The 26547-nt window shown below is 41.8% G+C and overlaps 2 protein-coding genes and 1 pseudogene across 2 annotated transcripts; all 3 read left to right on the plus strand.

Annotated features, from left to right (window-relative positions):
- The first annotated feature begins 2577 nt into the window (after positions 1-2577).
- Positions 2578-3537, plus strand: LOC101402681 (olfactory receptor 13C7-like). The gene has a single exon (XM_004423285.2). The coding sequence runs from the start codon at positions 2578-2580 to the stop codon at positions 3535-3537; it is 960 nt and encodes a 319-aa protein (XP_004423342.2).
- Positions 3538-14171: 10634 nt separating this feature from the next.
- LOC101403296 (olfactory receptor 13C7-like) lies at positions 14172-15445 on the plus strand (annotated as a pseudogene).
- Positions 15446-18692: 3247 nt separating this feature from the next.
- Positions 18693-20333, plus strand: LOC101402422 (olfactory receptor 13F1-like). Its single transcript, XM_004423284.3, has one exon. It carries the CDS (start codon positions 18693-18695, stop codon positions 19650-19652), a length of 960 nt encoding a protein of 319 aa, XP_004423341.1. The 3' UTR covers positions 19653-20333.
- The last annotated feature ends 6214 nt before the right edge of the window (positions 20334-26547 follow it).

Raw genomic sequence — 26547 nt, forward strand, 5'->3', positions numbered from 1 at the left:
GCGCTTCAGACCCAGGGTCACTATTTCTCACATGTGTCCTCTTCCCAACCCTTAGGAAACAGATCATTCTTGCTCACCATGTTTCTGATAAAGGTAAGTCCAGGTTTTGATCACACCAAAATTTTCGTTACCACTGCTACATTTCTGCCGTCAGGCTTGATGGTAATGGGATGGGTGCTTAAGAAGGGGAGACAGGAAGCCCTTCCATTGGCATGATGTTGTCCTCACAGAGTCAAATAGACCCAAACTGACTCTTAGAGTCAGACTCAAACTACAGGAGTCTCTAAGCTATCTGGCCTCACCCACTTTGTGCAGAGGGGAAAGGGCTTGCCCAGGACCACACAGCTCGTAGTCTTCCCACACAGTTTTTCCTCCTTGATTAAAACTGGGGCTCTTCTTCCTTCCGTAGTTAAGAATGCAAAGCCCAGCAATAATAACCAGCCATGTTTCTGGATCTAGTGATGATGACGTGGAGGGACTATTTTCTTCACATGATCCAGGTTCTTGGGAGAGGCTGGAGGGCTGGCTGACACAGTGAAAACCCCACCTGGGCTGCTTTACTGCTCCAGCACATACACCACAGGTGGCTGTGTAGCCTGGGCACCTCGGCCATCCTTAAGCTCAGGCCTGTTCTCAGTACTGACCAACCTTTGTAGTCAATTCCTGGCTGGTACATTTGCCTCTAAGAGATGGATCAATTTTTTTAAGGCCCTAGGAGAAAAGGAGAGACTGATTCTTGTTTATCTTCATTCTGAAGCCAAGCTGTTTCTGGATATTTGGAGAGCTGTCTGGGGAAGAGGGATTAAAGTTGCTAAGGAGCAGATTTCAGCTCAGTATCAAAGGGGAACTACTTTAAAGTGAGCTGAGCCTTATTAGGAGGTTCATCATAGCACCCCATGTCACTCAGGGCATCAGTTCCAGGCTGGGGCACCATGAGGAATGCAGGAAGGGGCTTTCTACATTGGAAAGGGAGCAGATTGCCAAATAGACCCTAAGGCCTGTTGGAAGTAGCATTAGAGTGATTATTAGGGATGATGATGTAATTACTTGTTTGCATGACTATTCTCCTCACCCTGTCACCCCACCAATTCTACCCCTCCTCTCCCACCACTGTTAGATTTTGAGTCAAGGGCTCTGCCTGTCATTGCTGTGTTCCTGGCATCTATAATTATGCCTGTCCCAGAAGCAGATGCTCAGTAAATGTCTGTCGACCTGACTTGAATTATGATGGCACTGACTTCGTAACAGCTATGATGCTGAGCAACAGAGGAGTGGCTCAGAGCTCCCCAGGCAGGAAGTGCTTCTGCACCACCAAGGAAGGGGCTGGATTTTGGAAAGATGGATATCTGGGAAGTTCATGAGAATTTCAGATACAGAGAAAATAAAACCAAATGCCCAACACCCTCAGTGTTGCCAACAAGTTTTTTACTGGTTCAGAATAAATCCCAGTTTGGGGAACACTTAGAAGTCTGAGGAAAGCTTCCCAGAAGGAAGAGCTGAGGATCAGGACTCTGGGCACTGTGAAGAGTCTCAGGAGGAAGCCAGTGCCTCTGGTGCAGGCAGGTGGAGAATGAAGAAAGAGGATACTCAGTCAGAACTCTCTTTCGACTTGGCCACTGCACAAGTGGCCTGCTAGCTGCTCCAGAGGTACAAAGGATCAACAGGATGCTAAGACCTTGGCACTGCTGTCTGGGCTAATTCTCTCAGAAGGTGACACCAGGGCAGAGAAGCCCTCGGCTCCCACCTGCCCCAAGGAAAGGGACTCTTGAGTTTCTGTTTCTCCTGTTGGCGTTCATTCATGTTGTCTTGTGTCTTGTGTGCCATATTCTTTTTTAATGTGTTCTGGATGTTGTGTTTGTGAAATTATTTGTAGAAATGATTTAAAGACTGGGGTGATGTTACCTTCCTTCAGAGTGGATTTATGTTTGCTTCTGTTAGATATTTGGGAGCACTGAAAACCTGGGACCACCTCAGTCCAATCTCAGGGCTGGAGAAGGCTTGAAGCTGAGCTCCAGCACCTGGAAATGCATGTTTCCTCCTGATTCGTTCTTATTCCTATGGTACTGCCCTTTGGGAGCCCCTTCTAAAGGGAAGAGGTTTAGTTAGGGGCAACTTCAGGTGGGCCTTGTTCCCCACATCCAGGAGGCTGTCTGTAGTGCTTCTCGGACTCTCAGTGCCACCTCCAGAAGCTGCAAATGCCCTAGTTGAAATGTAGCTTCAAATGCTGGTCTTACTTCTCAGAGTTCCTATTTTTCCCCAGAATCATGACTCCTTGTTGTTTTATTACCTTGCCAGTGCTTTACACGGATGTTTTATATAGTTTTTCCAGTATTTCTAACTGTCATCTGCAGGACAGTTAGTCCAAATTAATTCATTCATTCTTCCTGGAAGCAGAAGTTAAATATTGATCTCTACTACATTTTCTCTAGACTCCTGTAGAGATGACTGAATTGTCAGAGCTATTCTTCACTTTTTCAGCATGGTGGGGATTTTTGCCTGGTTGCCTAGGCACTTTTGGAGTCAGAGAGTGCTGAGGTTGACCTCAGAGAGTTCCTGCAGGTGACAGAGAGATGCACCATGGCCAGCTCCAATTGGACCTCCCCCGTGGTGGAGTTCATTCTTGGGGGCCTCTCAGCCCACCCAAAGCTGGAGAAAACGTTCTTTGTGCTCATCCTGCTGATGTACCTGGTGATCCTACTGGGCAATGGGATCCTCATCCTGGTGACCACCGTTGACTCCCGCCTGCACACGCCCATGTACTTCTTCCTGGGGAACCTCTCCTTCCTGGACATCTGCTACACAACCTCCTCAGTCCCCCTCATTCTCAACAGCTTCCTGACCCCCAGGAAAACCATTTCCTTCTCAGCCTGCACTGTGCAGATGTTTCTCTCTTTCGCCATGGGAGCCACAGAGTGTGTGCTCCTGAGCATGATGGCATTTGATCGCTATGTGGCCATCTGCAACCCCCTTAGATACCCTGTGGTCATGAACAAGACTGTCTACGTGGCCATGGCTGCCAGCTCCTGGGCAGCTGGTATCACCAACTCTGTAGTTCAGACATCCCAGGCCATGAGGCTGCCCTTCTGTGGGGACAACGTCATCAACCACTTTACATGTGAGATCCTGGCTGTCCTGAAGTTGGCCTGTGCTGACATCTCAATCAATGTGGTTAGCATGGTTGTGGCCAACATGTTCTTCCTTGCAATCCCAGTCCTGTTCATTTTTGTCTCCTATGTGTTCATCATTGCTACCATCCTGTGGATCCCCTCAGCTGAGGGGAGGAAAAAGGCCTACTCTACCTGCTCTGCCCACCTCACAGTCGTGGTCATCTTCTATGGGACCATCCTCTTCATGTATGGGAAGCCCAAGTCCAAGGACCTACTAGGGGCAGACAAACAGGACCTTTCAGACAAGCTCATTTCCCTCTTCTATGGGGTGGTGACCCCCATGCTTAACCCCATTATCTACAGCCTGAGGAACAAGGATGTGAAGGCTACTGTGAAGAACCTGCTGAGTCAGAGACGCCTAACTGAGTGACTGTCACAGGTTCTCAGACTGCCAGAATGCAAGAACTCTGAACTCCTCATTGTTCTCGTGGAAAAATGGTAACTCAGGGAAGTCCTTGGGCTGTCAGTGCAAAGAACCTTTTCATTTCTCGCGCTGCTGATTAGTTTGTTGGCTTCACACAGAACCACACTGTATCATATCATAGCTATCTTTTGCTGCCCAAATCTTAAATCCTCTGATGCCAGAATTGGATGGCTATCCATAAAGAATTATAGATGTGGTCAAAAGAGACAAACAAAAATGTTAGTGGTACTGGGACCTTAGAGTATATTGTTCTTTCCTGTGTAGAACTGCTCTTGCTCTGTTCTGCTTTGGTCCCAGAGACCTTTACTCTACCTGACATAGGGATAAATTGGAAAATGTCATCTGCCTCAACACACAATAGTGGTCATTAGCACCATGGCAGGAATTCCTCTCAAATCTTAGCACTAGAAATAGTGGGATGTATCTTTTGATCTAATGGACACTAACAATCTTGTCATTTACTGCATTCTCCTCTTTATTGTCCCTGCAGGGAAGCTCAGGGGCAAACCTGCCAGCCCACTGCTGCAGTCATAGAGTGCTGCATGACTGGGCACCCGCAGCTCCCAAACTTTTGTCCAGGCAACCGACATGGCACATAGATAGCCGTTATGCCCAGCACACACTCCAGGAATATGCCACATTGTGATAAAACCACCAAAAGGAGGAGTAAAAGAGAATGGGGGTCCCTTAACCATTCCAAACTAAATTACTGCAACAGCTGCTTCTATCCCTCTCCCGATCCTATTGAAAGAAGGCAGACACAAGACAAGTTTGGCCTCTATCAGACCACAAAGGCCACCATAGGCTAGGCTGACTCATTTGTCCTTCTTTGTTCCAGTAGAGGAAGTCCTATCCCAGACTACATAGCCAAGTCATGCCTTTCGGTTCTACTTCTAGCATTATATACCAGTTCTATGACCTTGGTCAAGCTCCTTCTCCTATCAGGGCCTCACTTGCTTCACCTATAAACTGGAGTAAATGTCCTTGTCCTTCTAACAAGAAGATATGTTTGAATGCTTCTTGAGAAAGTGTTACACTGTTCAAATGAAAAGAATTTAAGACCCACTACCCTTCAAACTGTCATTCCCTAATCATCTGATGTGATTTGACTCAAATATATTAATCATATTGTCTCTTAGGAATCTGAAGCAAGACACATGGAAAGAATTGACTATGTAGAAATAAGAGCTGAAACTGAGAGATTTTCATACACAGATAGATCATATCCATGTGCTCATTAGAGTCATGAGGCAGCAGAAACTGAATAAGCAGAAACTATAACTTAAAGAAAACGTATGAGATGAGAAAAAGTGAAAGAAGTCAGTTGACAGAAGCAGATATGAGGAGCAACTCTGACTCAAATTAATGGTGGAGCACTAATGCAAATATTTCATTGACTGACACTGGTGAAAATTAATACTTTTCACACTGCATCTATGCATACAATTCCAAGCATACACTCCCTCTCCTCTCCTTATAAAGAGCACAAGTTCAATTTGAATTCAGGCCCAACAGGTAGAGAGGTCTTGTTTTTACAAGACATGAGACATTAGATAACATAAACTCTAGTTTCAGGCATATTCAGAAGGAAATAACGTCCAATGCTATTTGTGCAAAAAAAAAATGGGCACCTTTTACACAACCATTCTAAATTGGAAAGGCCTGGGCATGTCTGAAGGCAGAAGGGAATAAAGGCAGCTGATGATGATGTAAATGGAGGGAGCAACCTTGTGAGCAAGTGACACGGGTCAGGATCAGAACTAGCGGACATGTAAAGAGAAAATGGAGGGTCTATGGGTCTCCTCACCCCCAAGTTATTTACTTCTGTAGAATTAACGGTTTGGGTGGCCCAATCATAAATTCTAAACAAATTTATTGCACTTATATAGAACTCCTATTAGTGCAGAGTGCTGAAAGAAAGCTGGGAAGAATCCATCACAGTTCCTGCCTTCCAAGGGCTGGAGAGAGGGACAGACACATAAGCACACCCACAAATAACTGGCACACAGGGGCCTGTGGGATGTACTTGTAACGGGGCAGACTGAAAAAAGAATACAGTGAAAAAGAAGGAAACTCCTCTTAGACATATGTAAGTACAATCAGAGAAAAATACAACTCGACACTGATCCTCAGGAAGGCTTCATGGAAGAGAGAGTATGTGAGCTGTTGAAGGATGGGAAGGACCATAACAGGTGCTTCATAAACCTCCACCTTACTCTGGACAATCAATATCTGGTTCTTCATCAGCTTGGGGCAATCAGAAGGCCTTAAATTGAATCACTGGCTAAGAGCAGGCAGTTGGTCAGTAAGTGCCTTGTTTTATGTCTACTTGCGTAAGCCTGGAATGGTGAGAACCCCAAGCTGATCCATCAAGTCAAAGCATGAACTGTCCCCATACAATGTCTGTGTCTTTGTGGTACCTATTTCAGGACAGTTGTTCTCTCTTCTCTCAGTCCCCTATTGAGAGAGGACCGAGCAAATGGGTCAGGGGGAAGCAACTCTAGACTTAGAATTTGGAGACATAGTTTCTACATTCACTTCTGCTTTATGATGTTTGTGACAGTTTTGGAGCTTTTAGGAAAGAAAGCAGTGAGTACTAGGAGCTAGAACAAGTCACCAAGATCAAGTCATGTCATCCTCGTTGTCTTCTGGCACAGCATATAAATGCTAAAAAATGCTAAAAACATCATGCGTCTGCCTTCAGGAGGCATCTGACAGTCTTCCGTGGTTGTCCTTGTGGACCAGATGGAGAACCAGGTCTGTGTAGTCATACAGTCAGAGTTGTACTCAGAGGACCCAGAGCAAATGACCACATCCAACAGGGCTCCATCCACTCTCCCTGCATGATCTCATCTGCTCTCAGGGTTTCAACCACTGGGTAAAAGCTGGTGAGACCCAAGTCTTTATCTCTGGCTCCAATGTTCTTCCAGGCTTTTGAGGTTCCATGGGCATCTCAAACTCACCATGCCTCATACAGAACTCACCTTCTCCCCTAAAACCACTTCCTCAGCCAATATTCTCTCCTTGGTGATAGCACTGCCATTATCCACCTGTCACCTGAGCTAGAAATTTTGATTCCTCCAGGCTCTCTGGCCACCTCATTCAGTCAATCTTTAATCTTGTGTTTTTGTCTACCAAATATTTCTTGAATCTTCCTGTCTTCTCCATCCTTCCATCACTTCCCCAGTTAATGTCCCAACGTCACTCCCCTGAATGACTGTAACAGTCTCCTAGCTGGTCTCCCTGAAGCTTTCAGTTCTTGTTCTCTTCCCGCCATCTCCCTCCTACACTGTGCATAGAAGAATCACCCTAAGATGAAAATATGATCAAGTCAGTTCTTTACTTAAACCCCTAAGTTACTCCTTGTGCCTTACAGGAGGAAGTCCTAACTCCTCAGGATACCCTAAAGACCAACTGGGTCGAGCCCTGCTTTCATCTCCAGCAGCAGGACCTGCCCTTTTATGCTCTGGTAACACTGCTTGGCTGGTCATTCCCCACCCGCTGGAGGCTCTTTCTCAATTCTGTGTCTTTGTTTATGTGGCCACTTCTGCCCAGGATGATTCCCTACTCCCCATCATATGGCAAATCCCCACTCATCCATTAAGACCCAACTTGGGGGTCACCTTCTCCAGGAAGCCGACCCCCCACCCCCGCCCCTTACAGAACCACTGCTCACCTCTAGGCAGCACCATACAAAGACTACAATCTGCGTGGCCACACAACAGCCCTATACTGCAGGCTGGGTTAGGTCATCTCTCTGTGCTTTCATAAGAACATATATATTATCCCCATTCCTGCACTTACTACACTGTTTGGTAAATTAATGTTTTTTTTAGACTCTAAACTGCACCTTGTTCTATGTCCACTTGTGAAAGTCTAGAGTGGTGAGAACCCCAAGCCTGATATATCAGGTCAAAGGAATAGCCGCTCTGGTGGTGCCTATTTTATTTTATTGCCCTCTATATCACTCGTACCATCCTGGACTCTCAAAACACAATATCTTAACTGATTTAGGATAAAATGGTAGATCAAATGGATTGTGTTATATAATGTTAACAAAAAACAAGAAAATAGAAAAACTCAGTTTTGGTTTTCTGAATAATACACAAGTGTTTTTTTGTTTTTTCCAAGTGCACCAAATAAAATGGAGCCTAACAAAAATAACACATTTTAGAGCCAGCCCTGATAGCCTAGTGGTTAAAGTTTGGGACTCACTGCTTCAGTGGCCAGGGTTCGTTTCCTGGTTGTGGAACCACACCACCATCCTGTGGCAGCAGCAGTCAGTTGCCATGCTATGGTGGCGGCTCACATAGAAGAACTAGAATGACTTACAACTAGGATATACAACCACGCACTGGGACTTTAGGGAGGAAAAAAAAAAAAACAAAGAGGAAGATTGGCAACAGATGTTAGCTCAGGGTGAATCTTTCCCTACAATAAAACAAAAAGCACCTTAAATAAAGCATATTTTATTGTCCTTAATGCTAATATGACAGTTATTTCAGTACAAATAAAAACTATACTACAATCATAAACTAAATTGATATTGTTAGCATTGTTTTTATGTCCTAAGAGAAATAAGTATATGACTATAAAGAAATAAGGAATAAAAGTCATAGAAGTTGACAGAAAATGTTTGGATACATGTTTTAAATCTTTTATTGTCAACACTTTGGAATCCAGCTGTTCCTAAATTCTGTGAAAAATCAACTTTGCTTTCCCATATAAACTAATTTTCAAAAGAGCGATCATAGATGTAAAAACTATATAAAGTCTGTATATTTAGAATTTATTCAAATTGAAAAAAAATAGAAATTTGGAATCCATGTTACCTACTAATGTAATTGTATTATCTACAATATCAAAAAAAAATCTTCGTATTGAAAATGGCATCTCTTTTAAGAATAGTATATATGCGTGTGCATATATATGTGTCTGTGTGTGGTTTTTAATTGGAATGGGAAAAGTTTCATAACAATGTATTGATTTATGCCTGCCTAATTTAAGCTATCTCCCACAATTTACTAACATAACTCAGTTATTTGCTACACACAGACCTTTATTCCAATCAGTCATTTCCCCTGTGTTTGACTTCCTGCAATGAAGAGAATACATGAGCAAAGCAGAATCTCTAGCGACCACGTCTGATAAAATAGTGTTCAAAATGCTTTCAATTTTTCCTTGCTACAAAAACAGCCCATTGGCATCACACTGTGTATTAACCATTATTATAACTGAGAAAAAGATTTTAAATTGACCTTTTTTTTTTTCACCCCAGTACACTTGTGTAACCCTTGGCTAAGTAATCTGAGGAAGTTTTAATCTAGCTCTGATTAGTCAAAGTTAGAACAAGACCATATCAACAGCCTGTCAGTTTTAGCTGTCAGAATAAGATATCTCTGATGTGAAGCTGTTGTCTTGTCTTCATCCCTTTTTCTTCATCGAGCCAACTCCAACCTCTGTCTTCTGTTTACATAAACATTGTTATGGAATAAAGGCCCACAATCAGACTCCATCTTTCATTCTGGATTTGTTACCGGTCTTGTTTGTTACTCACAATCCCAGATGCCCCTTTTCTTTGGCACTACCTCTCGGTCGGTGTGTGCTTCCCTGTTCCTGTGTTCCATGTTTAGTGCAGAATCCACATAGTTCACTTCACAGTCATAGGTCCTTCCATCTTTCCTTTGGTCTTTCACACTCAGAAAGTTCTCCTTTTATACTTTGTCTGAATTTATTACTTACTTACACCATGACGTTTTAGAAACACACACTTGAAAGAGCATCCAATTTCCTTATACTTTTCTTTAGTTAACTAAAATGCCCAGTTTCTAGTATCATTGGAGATCAGTCACTGCACAAGACAATCGCTATCCTCCCACACATCTCTCAGGGCTGCTTTTGCTGCATCCCGTCAGTTTGGGTATATTGTGTTTTGTTTCTGTTTGTCTCAAGTATTTCCTAATTTTATTTTTGATTTCTTCTTTGACCCATGGTTGTTCACAACTGTTGTTTAATTTCCACATATTTGTGAATTTCCCACTTTTCTTTCTGCTATTGATTTCTAGTTTCATTCGTGGTGGTCAGAAAAGATACTTGGTATGGTTTCATTCATACTTAAATTTGTTAAGACTTGTTTTCTGACCTAATATGTGATCTATTCTGGAGAAAGTTCCATGTGTACTTGAAAAGAATATATATTCTGCTGATTTTGAGTGGAATGTTCTATATGGGATAAAAGTTATGGGGGCCAAGAAGTCCCACAGTCTTCTGTTTGCATGATAGAGAGCAAGGAAAGTTGTTGGTAAAATTCAGCCTGAGTCTGAAGGCCCAAGAACCAGGATCTCTGATGTCTGAGGGCAGGATAAGATGGATATCCCAGCTCAAGAAGAGCAGTAATTAATTTTTAACTCATCTTTCTCAATACAGAGGGTGCGTGCCCTGAAGAGCGAGCTAGTGTGTTACTCCTCTCTACTTATGTCTGCCTCCCACTCCACCCTGAATAAAGTAGTGTTCACAAAAAATGGTCTCTCATGGAGTGCCTCAGGGCTCTGTATCCGTTCCTGTGCTGTGTTACACTCCAGTCAGTGACTCAGGTGAGGAATTGAGCATGCACAGGGGACAGGAAGCTAAAAGGACAGTGACTTACTGGAGGCAGAGTGAGGATCCAGAAAGAACACAGTACATTGCCTCAAGGAAGCTAACCGCTATGGGGATGATACATCCTAAAATCAAACTCTCCCCCAAAACCACTACAAAGTAGAGGCTGGGATGAAGCTCAGCAGCAGCTGATAGAGAAGGGCTTGGCTGAGTGAGCTGAGGATGGCTGACCAGCAGACTTATGGGTTCTGAGTAATGTGTTCATAGACCTATGTTGACCAAAGAGAGAGAAGGAGGACATGAAAAGGAGGGAGGCAGCAGGCAGCAAACCTCCTCCAGTGCTTTCAGCATAATTAGATCTTGGGGATGTTATCCCAGAAGAAATCAAAGTGTCTAAACTGAGTACAACTCACTTTCCAAACTTTAAATGACTTCAGGGACCAAAATGGTCCCCAAAAGGAAAGTGAGACTTAAATTACCTTCTACAGACAATGGTCAGTTCTTTGAAGATTGTTCCTGGAGCACCAAGGCAAGTGGGAGTAGGGAGGCCTGGACCTTCAGCCATCACAGGGAATGACAAGCCCCCCTCCCTACCCTGGGGGTCCAGACCCAGTGTCGCTATTTCCCACCCTTTAGGAGAGTGATCACTCTTTCACATCATGTTTCTGATAAAGGTAAGTGAAAGTTTTGATAAAAGGACTCTGAGATTCTCATTAGTACAAGCTCATTTCTAAGAACAGATTTGATTGTTCAGGGGAATAGGGCTCAAAAGGGGGAGAAAGAGGTGACTTCGTGGCATAGTAAGTACCGAATGCACCATAGACCCCCTTGGTGGGTCATAATATCCTGACATCTCAAGACCATTCAGGAATTGTGGACAATTCCTCTCACTATATGACATTCTTTTGGATGCTATAAGAGTAACAAGGTTGATTCTCTATCATCTTAATGCCAAAACCAAGCTATTTCTGAATATTTGGAGGGCTCAAATATTTGGAGGACTTAGGGAAGAGGGACTAATTTCCTTTGGGGGCTACAGAAGGCAGAGCCTGGTGGAAAGTTCAACGACGCAGAATTTCCTAACAATAGCAACTACTTAAAAATGAAACAAGCCTCTTCAGAAAGTAGAGCCTGCTTCACTCAAGTAATCTAGCTGAGGCCAGAGGACTATGATCCAGGAGGTAGTGGGCCTGCTTGCTTTGCAGGGGGGTTGGCCTGGTTAGACTCTAAGGCCCCTTCCAAGGGTCTACAGTTATCTATCAGCATAATGAAAGCCAGAATTGAAGAATGGCCAATATTGTATGTTTTAGGAAGCCCTGAATAAGCAGGTGGCATCCACCCTGTGACTATTTCCATGACTATTTTTGCACAGCCACTGAAAGAAAAACATTTTGGGAAACATTTCCAAACATGAATTACTTCCAAATCAAATTCATTGGTCTTAAGTGATCCCAGAGGGAAGCATTCCTCATGTTATTCTTACACGAAGAGGAAGAAAGTTGGGACCATGATTCCATTCACAGAATAAACCAGTGGCTTCCTTCCTAGGGTGGAAGAGGAGCTGCTCAAGGGGATTCATGACATCCAACCCCTGGTTCAGAGAGGGACTCTGACCTCGGGGGCATGGTACCCCAGACAGCATCCCTGCAGATCCCCTCTGTACACGGGAGAGGTCAGGGGTAGATTGGCATTCAGTCATCTAGCATGACCTTTGCATTTAGGGGCTGAGAGGATGACACAGTTGGTAATACTGCTGAGCCGCAGACAACTTAAAGACTTACCAGTGGGTTAAGGATATCTGCCCCAGCTCTTTAAACATGTGTGTTTTATTGCACTTACTCTCTTCATCTGAGAATATACATAAGAGCCCTTTCCTCCTGAGGATGTTGTGAGGCATTATGTGCTAGCACAAATGCAGGACAGTCTCAGAACTCCTCACAGAAAGTGCTCCTGGACCAACCCGGAAGGGGCCAGATCATAAAGCAGAGCTTGGAGGCTATGGATTTCTAGGCAGTTTGTAAGGCTTTTACACACAGAGTAAGATAAACCCAACTGCCAAAACCCTCTGTGTTGTCAACAGGTTTATGCTGATCCAGGATAAATCATGTGGAAACACCTGGAAGAACAAAGAGAGAATTAAATTCTCCAGAAAAGAGCCAGGGAAATCTGAGGAGCAACCTCAGCAGCAAGTCAGTGCCATTTGTGAGGACTGATGGGGAGAGTGGGGAGCAAGGAGATTCAGGCAGAACTTCCATTCAACTTGGCCAAAACATGCAGGAGGCCCCTTGCTATCTAGTCATAGAGGCTTGCTAGTGAAGTGAAATTTACTTAAAGGTAATATCTTTTCAGATCTTGGCACTAGGGTTACATGGGATCTGGGGCTGACTCCTGGCAAGTGCCACCAGAGCAGAGGGGTTCTTGCCCCACCTGCCCCAAAGGAAGGGAAGAGACTAAACATGCTCAGAATCCCTGGAGTTTCAGAAACAAGTTCCTGGCAGAAATCCGTGGTCAAGGTAAAGCTTCAGCTCCAGAGCACCAGTTGCTGCAGGTTCCTCTATGCAATGGAGCTAACTAGGTCCCTCTGCTAAGTGTTCACCCTAAGACTGACTTTCCTCAATGTAGTAAAAATAAATGTACCCAGCACAGACCCAGTCACCAGAGCATCAACCAGGGCATAGATGGTCTGTGACAGAAGTGCCCATCCTCCAAAGACCTTGGGGTCATTGAAGGAAAGAGCAGAGAGCCCCCCTACTCCCTATCAACTCACAGAAATGCATGAGGGGGCAAAAGGAAGAGAAATGGGAGGATGGAACGAGAGACCAAAGAGACCTGGAAAAGTTCCCAGGGAAGAGGGAGGCTCAGGAGTGGAGGAACAAGATGGGGGTTTGTTTCAGAAGTGATCACCCCAGCATGTTAACCCTTCCTGGCATGTGCAGAGGAGAGGTAGACTACTTAGGTCTTGAGAAAAGTGCAAGGAAGGTGAGGATGGCTTGTCCTCAAAACCTGTCAGTGGGCATTGCTTATTCTGGGAAAGTCTTTTGATCAAGCAAATGTCCAGGAAGAGATCACAAGAGTCTCTAAAGATAATGCTTTTCATTTGTTTCTTTCTTCATTTTTTTTGTTTTAAAAAGGTGGTAACAGCAGAACAGAATATCTGGGAATGTAAAGTCAGCATAGTGTTCTCAAACTTGGCTGGACATTGAAACCATCTGGCTAAAAGTTCCTGGTGCCTGGATTCCATCACAAACATTTGGATTTAGTCAGCCTAGGGTGTGACCCAAGAGAAGAGGAGATTTAAGAGAAGCATTATCTTTAGATCTCTGATGAGCTATTACAGGGCAGCAAGGAGTGACATGCTCTAGGTGTCCCCAGAGAGCAGAACTAGAACTAATGGGTGAATATATAAAGAGATTTGGCCCAAGAGACAGAATTTCCAGGTGGTAAAAGATGTATAAAATTAGTATAGGCTTCCTAAAGAGGTAATGAGACCTTCATTGGTGGAAGGGATCAAGTAAACACTGGATAGTCACAGCTTGAGTGCACAAAGAAAAATCCAGGTGGACTAGATGTTTGGAGGTCCCTTTTCTAAGGCTGTCTTCCAAGCCAGGGATAAGGCATCAGTCAGACTTCAGTGGCAGTGGCATGAGAATCCACCCAGGGCACTGGGTCAGAGATGCCCATGGGGCTTTCTGGAAGCTGAGATGGTAGCTATTAACCCAGCCTAGCTTCCCAGAGCATCAGGCCAAACTGACTAGTAAAGCACAGCAGCTGGGGGGATGATAAGTGCCTTAGAATGCAACCATCCTCCACAAAACATCTGCTCAAATGCAGCCCACATTTGAGCCCAATGTGCAGGCCACAGCCTTCTTCTGGAACCTTAATGGATGTCACCTTCTCAAGTGGCCTTCCCTATCCACCTTGCCCTTCCAAAGTGACCCATCAGTGCCCCCTTCCTGGAACTGTGGCCTCCATTGGAGCCAATGTATCCTTCCCTGAAAGGCTGTGGATTTTCAGATCCATGTGTGAGTGAGTCATGATGGCTGATGAATGGAGAGAGGAAGACAAGATAGGATAAAGGCATGGATGAGAGGATGGCCCTGGGGCCTGGATTGTCTGTTGCAGGAGGATGAGGGGAAGGTTAGAAGATGTTTCTATGAGGGCAACATGAAGAGAGGAACGTCTGCTAAGAGCTGAAGAACTTAGAACCATGGAGAGACCACACATTATTACTGTGTGGTCTCTGTTTTCCTCTCAGCATACAGTGCATTTCTCAGTGGCAAGCCAGCACTTCAGAATCAAAGAATGTTGAGATTGACCTGAGTTCCTGCAAGTGACAGAGCAGATGCACAATGGACAGCTCTAATTGGAACTCCCTGATGGTAGGGTTCATTCTCCTGGACCTCTCAGCTCATCCAAAACTAGAGATAACCTTCTTTGTGCTCATCCTGTCGATGTACCTGGTGATCCTGCTTGGCAATGGGGTCCTCATCCTGGTGACCACCCTTGACTCCCACCTGCCTGTGTACTTCTTCTTGGGGACCCTCTCCTTCCTGGACATAGGCTACACAACCTCCTCAGTCCCCCTCATTCTCAACAGCTTCCTAACGCCCAGGAAAACCATGTCCTTCTCAGCCTCTTTTAGACAGATGTTTCTCTCCTTTGCAATGGGAACCACAGTGTGTGTGTGAGAATAATGGCACTTGATCACTACATGGCCATCTACGACCCCCTTAGATACCCCAGGTTCATGAGCAAAGCTGCCGGCTCATGGGTAGCTGGTATCATTGACACTGTGGTGCAGACATCCCCGGCAATGCAGCTTCCCTTCTGTGGGGACAATGTCATCAACCACTTCACCTGTGAGATCCTGGATGTCTTGAAGTTGGCCTGTGCTGACATCTCCATCAATGTGATCAGTATGAGGGTGGCCAATGTGATCTTCATGGGAATCCCAGTTCTGTTCACGTTTGTCTCCTACATGTTCATCATTGCTACCATCTTGAGGATTCCTTCAGCAGAGGGGAAGCAAAAGGCCTTCTCCACCTACTGCACCCACCTCACAGTTGTGGTCGTCTTCTACGGGACCATCCTCTTCATGTACGGGAAGCCCAAGTGTAAGGATCAACTGGGTACAGAAAAACAGGACCTTTAAGACAAACTCATTTCCCTCTTCTATGGAGTGGTGATCTCCACACTCAACCCCGTCATCTACAGCCACAAGAACAAAGAACCTATGGTGTCAGAAACACCTAACTGAGTGACTGTCACAGAATCCCAGATTGTCAAAACACGTGATTTCTAATCTCCTCATTGTACTCATGGGAAAATGGTAACCTAGAGTAGAGAAGGGACTTTCCCAAGGTCCATATTGTGGAGCATGTGACTAGGACTAAAAAGTAACCTGGTTTTCCCCCACCATCACCACAGTGTTTCATAGACAATGGAAGTTTCTATCTAAGAACCTAGAAGGAAAGAGCCTTCACATTTCTAGAGATGCTGGGTAATTGTTAGCTTTGTACACAATCACAGTGACATCATATCATAGCTTTTTTATGCTAGCAAAATCTTAGATCCTCGCCAGAAGCTGGTGCATATCTGTGAAGAGTCATTGATGTGTGCAAAATTAAGAGACAAACACAGAATCTTGTTTTAGTAGAACTGGGTTCTTGGAGTATAGTGTTCGGCCCTGTGTAGAACTGCTGATTACTGTACATTCTTTGGTATTATCCTAGAGGCCTGTGTTCAGTAAGAATAACGTGAAAAATATTATCCTTGCTGTCACAACGTGTTGCCCAATAACACCACGGCAAGAATTCTCCCCAAGTTGTAGCAATAGGAAAAGAGGGCTCTTACCTTGAACAGTGAGTAGAAGGAAGAAGGAAGGAAGATGCTCATCACATGTGCTGGGGTAAGTGAGAGGAGACGTTATTCATCTCTTTCTATATTCTCTGATTTACAAAATTTATTGATGGGTCTCAGGTAGATTAGGATATCAGAATAGAGGTATTTACATTAAAATGAAGTACCAGCGGGTAGGGCAAATATTGATTTGAAGAAATGAGTCCTGAATATGGGATACAACTTTTGGCTATAAGTTCCAGATTTTCTCTTTTACCTCAGACAACTCATAAGCCCCACCAAGTATCTCTGAACTTTAAAATGAGAAGATTGGATCAGAAATTCTCTGAGTTTATCCTGTCATATTCTAGAAAAGAAGGAGTGGAATATGTTGGACACATTTAATTATCTTAGCCCTGGAATCAGAAACTCTTTTAGAATAAGAGAAAGTATCTACATAAAATGACTTGGGATAGGTGAGACTCTGACAAAGATGTAAGACAAGGGTAAGGGAATGATGGGGACTCAATCTTCATGAGAAAAGGAGAGGGCTCCATTGTTTTGTTTCTGAAAGGGAGGGCAAGAGATTGGTGAAGAGAGAAGAGAAAAGGGAGGGCAAGAGAGGAGCCAGAGCAAGAAAACTGGGTGCTGGGGGCACAAGACCACCAGAGAAACCCTCAGTGGAAGTGGTGGTGTGTGCTGACCAAAATGGACTTTGAGGACCAGAAATGTCTAACTTTCACCTTTCTGAAAATAATCAGTGAAGTGTTTTACATTCATCCGATTGGGAGTTGAAATTTAAATAGATTATGAAGAAGGTGTGAAGTTTTTTATCTGAGTCGATGTGGGCGCCTGGAGCAGCATACAGGCAATTATGGTTCTGGAAATCAGGGAGACCATGAAATCACGAATGCTTTGTGATTCTCTGAAATATTAGAGAGGCCATGGAATTTGGGTGGTGGAGGGAGAATTTAAAACAAGTTTATCTAGATCTCTGAGATCTGCACAAGATAGGAATTATTATCCTCCTTGTATAGACTAGACAACTAAGTTTCAAAGAGGTCAAGTGATTTGCCTGATTTTACATACAGGTAAGTAACATGGTTGGATTTGGAGACCAGATCTCACACTCTGAGGACAGTGCTCTATTGTTTGGGAATCATTTTTGCCACTTCTCAGTGGCAAAAAGTGTCATCGTCTTTTCCCTCCCTTGCTCTACGTCAAATATTTAAAGCTAAAAGCTCATCATCTTTCTTTCATAATCAGCTAATTCTTGAATGTCGCATATAAGATTGCAGATGTAAATGACAGGTTGAGAACTCATCAGTCTTTTATGTCGACATAGAGGACTGTAGTGAAAATGTACTTATTTTTAAGATGTATCAAAAACTTACCATGTTCAAGGCAGCAATGTATTATTAAAAATGTATTATTTTTAGGCATGCAAAAATACAAAACAAGGCAGCAATGTGTTATTAAAAACTTAAATATGAGTTATTACTTTGGTAGTATTGTGAGGAACAAGCTCTTGAGAAACTCATAGCCCAGTGGTGGGAGCAATAAGCGTGGGCATATATGGCTATAGCTCAGGGTGATATACTCGACTAACATAAGTATATACAAAGAAAGAAGCTGTACGAAAGACTATGGCATACAGTTTTGATGACTGGATAAAATATTTAAGAAAGACAAGATTGGAGCTGGGAAGGGAGGGCACTCCAGGTAGATAAATTGTAGATTAAAGACATAAAAATATAAAATGGTATGGTAAGTATGAGGAACCACAAGCTGGTTGTTTCAGACCAGAGTGAGGTGGAGTGTTGGGAGATGCAATTGGGGAAGTAGGCAGTGATGAGAATGTGAGGCTTCTGTGTTTGTGACTGATTTCATTTGAACTCTATCTTGTAGGACAGTGATTTTTAAATACATCTTCATATGTGGTTAATTTTCAGGTATATTGCAGGTAATTTGATTTGCATTGTAAAATACTTCACTTTGAAAATGATTTGCGTTTTAAGAAAGTATGGATTCAAGATTATACCATATTCAAAAACGCCTTCTTGAAGACAGAAAGCATGTAGTATTGTAGTGATTGGCCTCTTGTCTATCTTCTTTTATACACCTTAGTATGTCCATCTTAGCAGCATGTCCATCTGTTGTTGGATGTAATTTTCAGCTTTATAAAGTGCAACCACATCCTTTCTAATTGCAACTTTTACAAAAAATTTTTCTTTGCCCAGCACACCTCCCCTGGTCCTTAACTCAGTTATGTCCACTGCTTTTTTTTTATTGAGCCAAGTCTTCAAATGTCTCACTGAGCAGTGCCCCAACACAGAGTTAAGACTCTTACTCTGTGTTTGCCTGGTACCGTGGAGCACACTTATATCATGTTATTATAATTGTTTATGACTTGACTAGGTCTTGTTTTTTATTGTGAGTTGCCTGAGAGCTGCTTTTATGTAATTCAACTCTAGATCTTCAGTGATTATGAGCGTACTTAATAAATTTTGGATGCCTGAATGAGCAATTAATATGGTATTGCCTGGATAATGATCCTTTAAAAGTACCCCTAACAAAAACCTCTTGAAAGTTGGTAGAGTTCAAATTTTTAAATATACACAATTTGTACTTTTATTTACTCTAACAGATGAACAAGAAGGAATAAAATGGTCAAGACAAACGTGACAGTCATTTCAAATTTTATTTTTCTGGGATTTACTCACTACCCCAAAGTTGAAATCACTGTATTTGTGCTGTGCTTGCTGATGTACCTGCTCACCTTGCTGGGTAATATGATTCTGATCTCCATCACCATCCTGGATTCCCGCCTACACACACCCATGTATTTCTTCCTTAGAAACCTCTCATTTCTGGACATCTGGTACACTTCTTCTGCTCTCACTCCAATGCTGGCAAACTTTGTTTCAGGGAGAAACACCATCTCATTCTCAGGATGTGCCACGCAGATGTACTTCTCTCTTGCCATGGGCTCCACTGAGTGTGTGCTCCTGTCCATGATGGCGTATGACCGGTATGTGGCCATCTGCAACCCCCTAAGATACTCCGTCATCATGAACAAGAGAGTTTGTGTGCAGATTGCAGCTGGCTCCTGGGTGACAGGCTGCCTCACTGCCCTGGTGGAAACCATGTCTGTGCTGCATCAGTCTCTCTGTGGAAATAGCATCATCAATCACTTCACTTGTGAAATTCTGGCTGTATTGAAATTAGTTTGTGTGGACACTTCCAAGGTGCAGTTAATCATGCTGGTGATCAGCGTACTTCTTCTTCCTATGCCGATGCTCCTCATTTGTATCTCTTATGCGTTCATCCTCTCCAACATCCTAAGAATCAGCTCAGCGGATGGTCGAAGGAAAGCCTTTTCAACGTGTGCAGCCCACCTGACTGTGGTGGTTTTGTTCTACGGGACAGCTCTCTCCATGTACCTGAAGCCCTTGGCTGTAGATTCACAGGAAATAGATAAATTTATGGCTTTGGTATATGCTGGATTAACCCCCATGTTGAATCCTATCATTTATAGTCTACGCAACAAAGAGGTGAAAGCAGCTGTGAAAAAATTGCTGATTAGGAACTCTCTTTGTGCTCTTTTAATCCATAGTAGTAAATAATATCAATAACATTTATCTAAGGGATGTTAACTTGTCTATATACACTAGAACTTTGGGACAAGGGAGAAAGACACTCTTTTTTTTTTTGTCGTTTTTTTATTGCAGTAACATTGGTTTATAACATTGTATAAATTTCAGGTGTATATCATTATACTTCTATTTCTGCATAGATTAGATCATGCTCACCACCCAAATACTAATTACAACCCATCACCACACACATGTGCCTAATCAACACTTTGCCCTCCTTCCTCCTCCCTTCCCCTCTGGTAACCACCAATCCAAACTCTGTCTCTGTGTGTTTGTTTGTTGTTGTTTTTTATCTTCTACTTATTAGTGAGATCATATGCTATTTGACCATCTCCCTTGGACTTATTTCGCTTAGCATACTACCCTCAATGCCCATCCAAGTTGTCACAAATGGCTGGATTTCATCGTTTCTTATGGCTGAGTAGTATTCCATTGTGTATATATACCATATCTTCTTTGTCCATTCATCCCTTGATGGGCACTTAGGTTGCTTCCAAGTCTTGGCTGTTGTGAATAATGCTGCAATGAACACAGGGGTGCATGTGTCTTTATGCATTGGTGTTTTCATGTTCTTTGGATAAATACCCAGCAGTGGAATAGCTGGATCATATGGTAGTTCTATCCTTAATTTTTTGAGGAATCTCCATAGTGGCTGCACCAGTTTGCACTCCCACCAGCAGTGTATGAGAGTTCCCTTCTCTCCACATCCTCTCTGACACTTGTTGTTTCCTGTCTTGCTAATTATAGCCATTCTGATGGGCGTGAGGTGATATCTCATTGTACTTTTGATTTGCATTTCCCTGATAGTTAATGATGTGGAACATCTTTTCATGTGCCTGTTGGCCATCTGTATATCTTCTTTGGAGACACGTCAGTTCAGGTATTTTGCCCATTTTTTAATTGAGTTGTTAGGTTTTGTTTTTGGTTGAGATCTATGAGGTTTTTATATATTTTGGAGATTAAGCCCTTATCAGATGTATGGTTTGCAAATATCTTCTCTCAATTCTTAGGTTGTCTTTTTGTTTTCTTGATGGTTTCCTTTGCTGTGCAGAAGATTTCCAGTTTGATTTAGTCCCATTTGTTTATTTTTTCTATTGTTTCTCTTGCCCAGTCAGACATGGTCCTTGAAAATATGTTGCTAAGACCGATGTCCAAGAGCTTACTTCCTTTGCTTTCTTCTAGAAGTTTCATGGTTTCAGGTCTTGCATTCAAGTCTTTAATCCATTTTGTTATAATGTATATGGTGTAAGTAATGGTCTACTTTCATTTTTTTGCATGTGGCTCTCCAGTTTCCCAACACCATTTGTTGAAGAGGCTTTCCTTTCTCCATTGTATGTTGTTGGCTCCTCTGTCAAAAATTAGCTGTCCATAGATGTGTGGGTTTGTTTCTGGGCTCTCGATTCTATTCCATTGATCTCAGTGTCTGTTTTTGTGCCAGTACCATGCAGTTTTGGTTAGCTTTGTAGTATATTTTGAAATCAGGGAGTGTGATGCCTCCAGCTTTGTTCTTTTTTCTCAGGATTCCTTTACCTATTCCTGGGCTTTTGTTGTTCCATATAAATTTTAGGATTCTTTGTTCTAGTTCTGTGAAAAATGTTGTTGAAACTTTGATAGAGATTGCATTGAATCTATGGATTGATTTAGGAAGTATGGACATCTTAACTATGTTAATTCTTCCAATCCAAGAGCACGGAATATCTTTCCATTTCTTTGTGTCTTCTTCAGTTTCTTTCAGCAATGTTTTATAGTTTTCAGTGTACAGATCTTTCACCTCTTTGGTTAAGTTTATTCCTAGGTATTTTATTCTTTTTGTTGTAATTGTAAATGGGATTGTATTCTTAATTTCTCTTTCTGCTGCTTCATTGTTAGTGTATAGAAACACAACTGATTTTTGTATATTGATTTTCTATCCTTCAACTTTACTATATTCATTTATTATTTCTAAAACGTTTTTGGTAGATTCTTTAGGGATTTCTATATATAAAATCATGTCATCTGCAAATAGTGACAGTTTCACTTCTTCTTTTCCAATTTGGATCCCTTTATTTCTTTCTCTTGCCTGATTGCTCTGGCTAGGACTTCCAATACTATGTTAAATAGGAGTGGTGAGAGTCGGCATCCTTGTCTGGTTACTGATCTTAGAGGGATAGATTTCAGTTTTTCACCATTGAGGATGATATTAGCTGTGGGTTTGTCATATATGGCCTTTATTAAGTTGATGTCCTTTCCTTCTATACCCATTTTATTCAGAGTTTTTATCATAAGTGGATGCTGTATCTTGTCAAATGGTTTCTCTGCAGCTATTGAGATGATCATGTGATTTTTATTCTTCATTTTATTAATGTGGTGTATCATGTTGATTGATTTGTAGATATTGAACCATCCCTGCATCCCTGGAATAAATCCCACCTGATCATGGTGTATGATTTATTTTTCTTTTTTGTGAGGAAGACTAGCCCTGAGCTAACATCTGAAGCCAATCCTCCTCTTTTTGCTGAGAAAGATTAGCCCTGGGCTAACATCCTTGCCCATCTTCCTCTACTTTATGTGGGATGCTGCCACAGCATGGCTCTACAAGTGGTGTGTTGGTGCATGCCTGAGATCTGAACCTGCGAACCCTGGGCTGCCGAAGCAGAGCATGTGCACTTAACTGCTGCATCACTGGGTCGGACTCATGATATTTTTAATGCATTGTTGTATGCAATTTGCTAGTATTTTGTGAAGTATTCTTGCATTGATGTTTGTCAGTGATATTGACCTGTAATTTTCGTTTTTTGTGTTGTCCTTGTCTGGTTTTGGTATCAGAGTAATATTGGCTTAATTGAATGAGTTAGGGAGCTTCCCCTCCTCCTCAGTTTTTTGGAAGAGTTTGAGAAGGATAGGTATTAAGTCTTCTTTGAATCTTTGGTAAAATTCACCAGGGAAGCAATCTGTTCCTTGACTTTTACTTTTTGGGATGTTTTTGATTACTGTTTCGATCTCCATCTGGTCTATCTGGTCTAATGTGTCATTTAAGGCCAATGTTTCCTTATTGATCTTCTGTTTGGATGGTCTATCCATTGGTGTAATTCAAGTGTTAAAGTTCTCTACTATTATTGTGTTACTGTCTATTTCTCCTTTTATGTCTGTTAATAATTGCTTGATATATTTATGTGCTCCTAGGTTGGGAGCATAGATATTTATGAGTGTTATATCCTCTTGTTGGATTATTCCCTTGATCATTATGTAGTACCCTTCTTTGTCTCTTGGTACAGTTTTTGTTTGAAAGTCTATTTTGCCTGATATAAGTATTGCTACCCCAGCTTTCTTTTCATTGCCATTTGCATGGAGTATCTTTTCCATCCCTTAACTTTCAGTTTGTGAGTGTCTTCAGGTCTGAAGTGAGACACTCATTTTAAATGAGATATGTGATTTCCTAAGCCTCTTCCGTGACCAACCACTGAAAACCTAAAATAATACAGATATATCTTACATAAGCATATATGAAATCTTAAACACGTAGGTCTCATGATGAAATTTTTAATTTTTGTTTTTGTTTATATAGTGTCAATACAACTTTAAGCATTGTTAGTGTATTTTTGAGTATTTAAAATTGTATACATGTAATATACAAATGTAAGAACTCTAGTAGTTTTAGCTAATTTATGACTAACCTCTGTTTTAAGCTGTATTGTATGCATCCAAAACTCATATGTTGAAGCTATAACCCCCTAGTACCTCAGAGTGTGTCTGTTTTTGGAGATATGGCCTTTAACAAGGTGGACAAGTTAAAATGAGGCTGTTAGTGTGGGACCTCATACAACCTGAGTTGTGTCATTATAGGAAGAGCAAATTTGGATACACATAGGTACACTAGGGATGCTCGCACACAGAGGAAGGAAAACAGTGAGAAGGTGGCTGTCTACAAGTCAAGGAGATGCCTCAGAAGAAATCCAACCTGCCAATACCTTGATCTTGGATTTCTAGCCTCTGGAGCTGTGAGAAAATAAATTTCTGTTGTTTAAGGCACCCAATCTGTAGCACTGGCAAACTAATACAACCTCATTTTTGGCAAAGCTAAATTTAATGGAAATAACTAAATATGCTGTAAATGTGTGACTGTGTTTTACATGTGTGGACATGTTTGTGAATGCAGATGGATGTGTGTGATGTGAATGTCTATTTACAAATGTAAAAGGTCCGCACAAATACATCCTGAATAGAAGTGGGATGGAGGAATGTCATTCAGGAAAAAAAATCAGAGTTTAGCAGTATGTTGTTGGTCTTAGGATGCTGACATTATTTTGTAAATTCAAGGAAGCTACAGGGTGTTTCAGCGAAACTACTAGTACTCTTTTTTATTGTGCCCTTCCCTGACACCTGGTTCCTTAAAGTCAAGGATAAATGAACCCATTACACTTGGAAAGAAAAGACATGACAGGTATATTGTAGACTTTGTAATACCCCAAGCACACTTAATTTGTATAAAATATTGAAATATATGAATATACCTTATTATATAAACCAAATATGCAAGGAATTAAAAAATATACTCTCAGCAGCTTTCATAGTGTTTCTATATCCCCTCTGGACCAGATGACTAAATGGGAGGTTGACATGCAAATCTTATTTGCTCTTTATCATGGGGCTGTCACCAGAGTCAATAGAATTGTTGTGATGGCTTGGACCCAGGTGAGGGTTGCCCATTGGTGTAGAAGAAAGAGGAAGAAGATGTACTGGGATTAACTTCAGGGCATGTGAGAAAATCATACCAAAGATTTATCTAGTCTGTCCAGAGGGTGACAACCTCATCAAGACAGTAGTTAGATTAGGGTGAATGGATTGACCATCATTATCCAATGAGAGTCCTTGAAGGCAATGATCTATGGCCACTAGAAGAATAATAGAAGGGTAAGAGAAGGGTAATAGAAAGAAGAAGAAGAGTATATATAAGTAACAGTAACACAGTGATAAGACAACGCAATTACGAACTCCAACCAGTCATATTCACTAATTCTATGCTCATTCAAAGATTTGACCTTCACTGCTTGCATAATGGCAGGGTGAAACTGATCTACAGGTGAGGAGGTAGAAAGTATTCAAGACTCATAAGCCTCTATTTCTATATGGAGCCTTCCTAAGTAAAGTTTGTATTTCTTTTAAAAGATTCTGTTATCCGGCCTTGGGTTTATTATCTCCAAGTGAGTACTTCTTTGCAATTGACTTCACTAACTACCTTTAAGATTATGGTGATGACCTCACTTTATGAAGACCTCTTAGGACTTTTGTCATAGGCATTAGTGTTGTGGTTTGCTTTGCCTGATTTGTGTCGACTTCAGTAGCACCCACAGTAGATGACCATGGATCTCTCATTCTTTTATTGCCTATGACTAGTTCTCATATTTCATAATTGGTTATTTTAATATGTGTAGTATCAGGATGGGATTAGTGTAACATTACTTTTTAAATACAATGAAAAGGAGAGATTAGAAGTCAAGGTTAATGGTATATTCCATACAAGAAATAAACAATGACCTTTAAAGTCAAAACATAGAATGCCTCTATATTGAAGAAGCAGTAGGAGCATAGCATAATAAATAAAAAGTTTGTGAACAAAGCGAAGAGCAATGTTCATACGGTAATGGCTATTATTTTTAAAAATTCTGTTTATTATACTTTCTACTGAACCCTCATTAGCACAATAAAATAAAATATATGACAGCCAGGTTCTAAGTAAAATCACAAAGCATATGATTCTACCTAATGGTCTACATACTCCCATTGAAAAAAGAAAAATTTGTGGAAAAAATAATCTCTTTTTCATTTACAATGTCAATACTTGTCAATTTAGTTTTTTCTGCAGCAGGACAGTGATGTTATATTTTGAAAAATAGTGGGCTTTACAACCAAAGAACTCAGAATTGAATCCCTACTCTCCCACTTCTTATCTGTGTGACCTTGGAAAACTGAACTTGACCTCTCTGTGTTTGGGTTACTTCATTTGGAGGATGGGTACAGAAACGTCTACATGTCAAGGTTGTTGTGGCAATAAAATGAGAAAATAAATTCAAAACCAGCAACCAATTGCCACTAATATTTGTTATCTAATGAAAGCAAAGGGAGAGATGCTCTCAGGACTACTAATTAGCATTCATTTAAAAGATGAATGTGAAATGGTTTGAGGAGGCCAGATTTTCAAGTATCTTGTATTACTGAGCTTTATTCTGCAGAAAATGGAAAGTCAGTGAAGATTTTCTCTCACTCCTGTGATGTTATCAGGTTAAGCCCTTAGGTTAGAAAGAGTGGTCTTGTGAAAGGGTGGAGAATTGGTTGAGAATGGGAAAGACGACTTAGAGGTCCGTTGCAACAGTGCCCATAGAGGCAATGAAGACTTAAATAGAAGCAATGGGATGAAGAAGATGAATATGGGAATTACAGGGTTGTAGGATGGGATTTGAGGATCTCTCAAATATGGACAGACAGTCATCAAAGATGATTCCGTTGGCATAAGTAAAGAACTCTGATGCAGCCATTGATTAGAAGAGAGGAGAAGCTTAAGGATGATGACTTCGCAAAGATAAGGATGTAAGTTAGTTGACTGGTGACTATGCGTTGATGGTCACACTTCCAGTTGAAGACAGACTAGTGAAGTCCAGGAGAGAAATAAAGACTAAAGCTATACATTGGGAAGTCCTTTGCACAGACATGGAAATTGAGCCCTAGGTGTGGATGATGTTGTCTAGGGAGAAGTTTAGGACAAATGTTTATAGAACGGTTGGCTATGTTCCCCTATAATTGGTCTGAGCTGTGGTATAGAGGAAAGATGAGTACACTCGGGATCTGGAGTAAAGAGTTCTAATTTGGTTTTTCTCTTCTTCTTCTTCTT

The sequence above is a fragment of the Ceratotherium simum genome, chromosome 29 (genome assembly GCF_057802395.1).
Source record: "Ceratotherium simum simum isolate JZ-2026a chromosome 29, ASM5780239v1, whole genome shotgun sequence".
Taxonomy (NCBI): domain Eukaryota; kingdom Metazoa; phylum Chordata; class Mammalia; order Perissodactyla; family Rhinocerotidae; genus Ceratotherium; species Ceratotherium simum.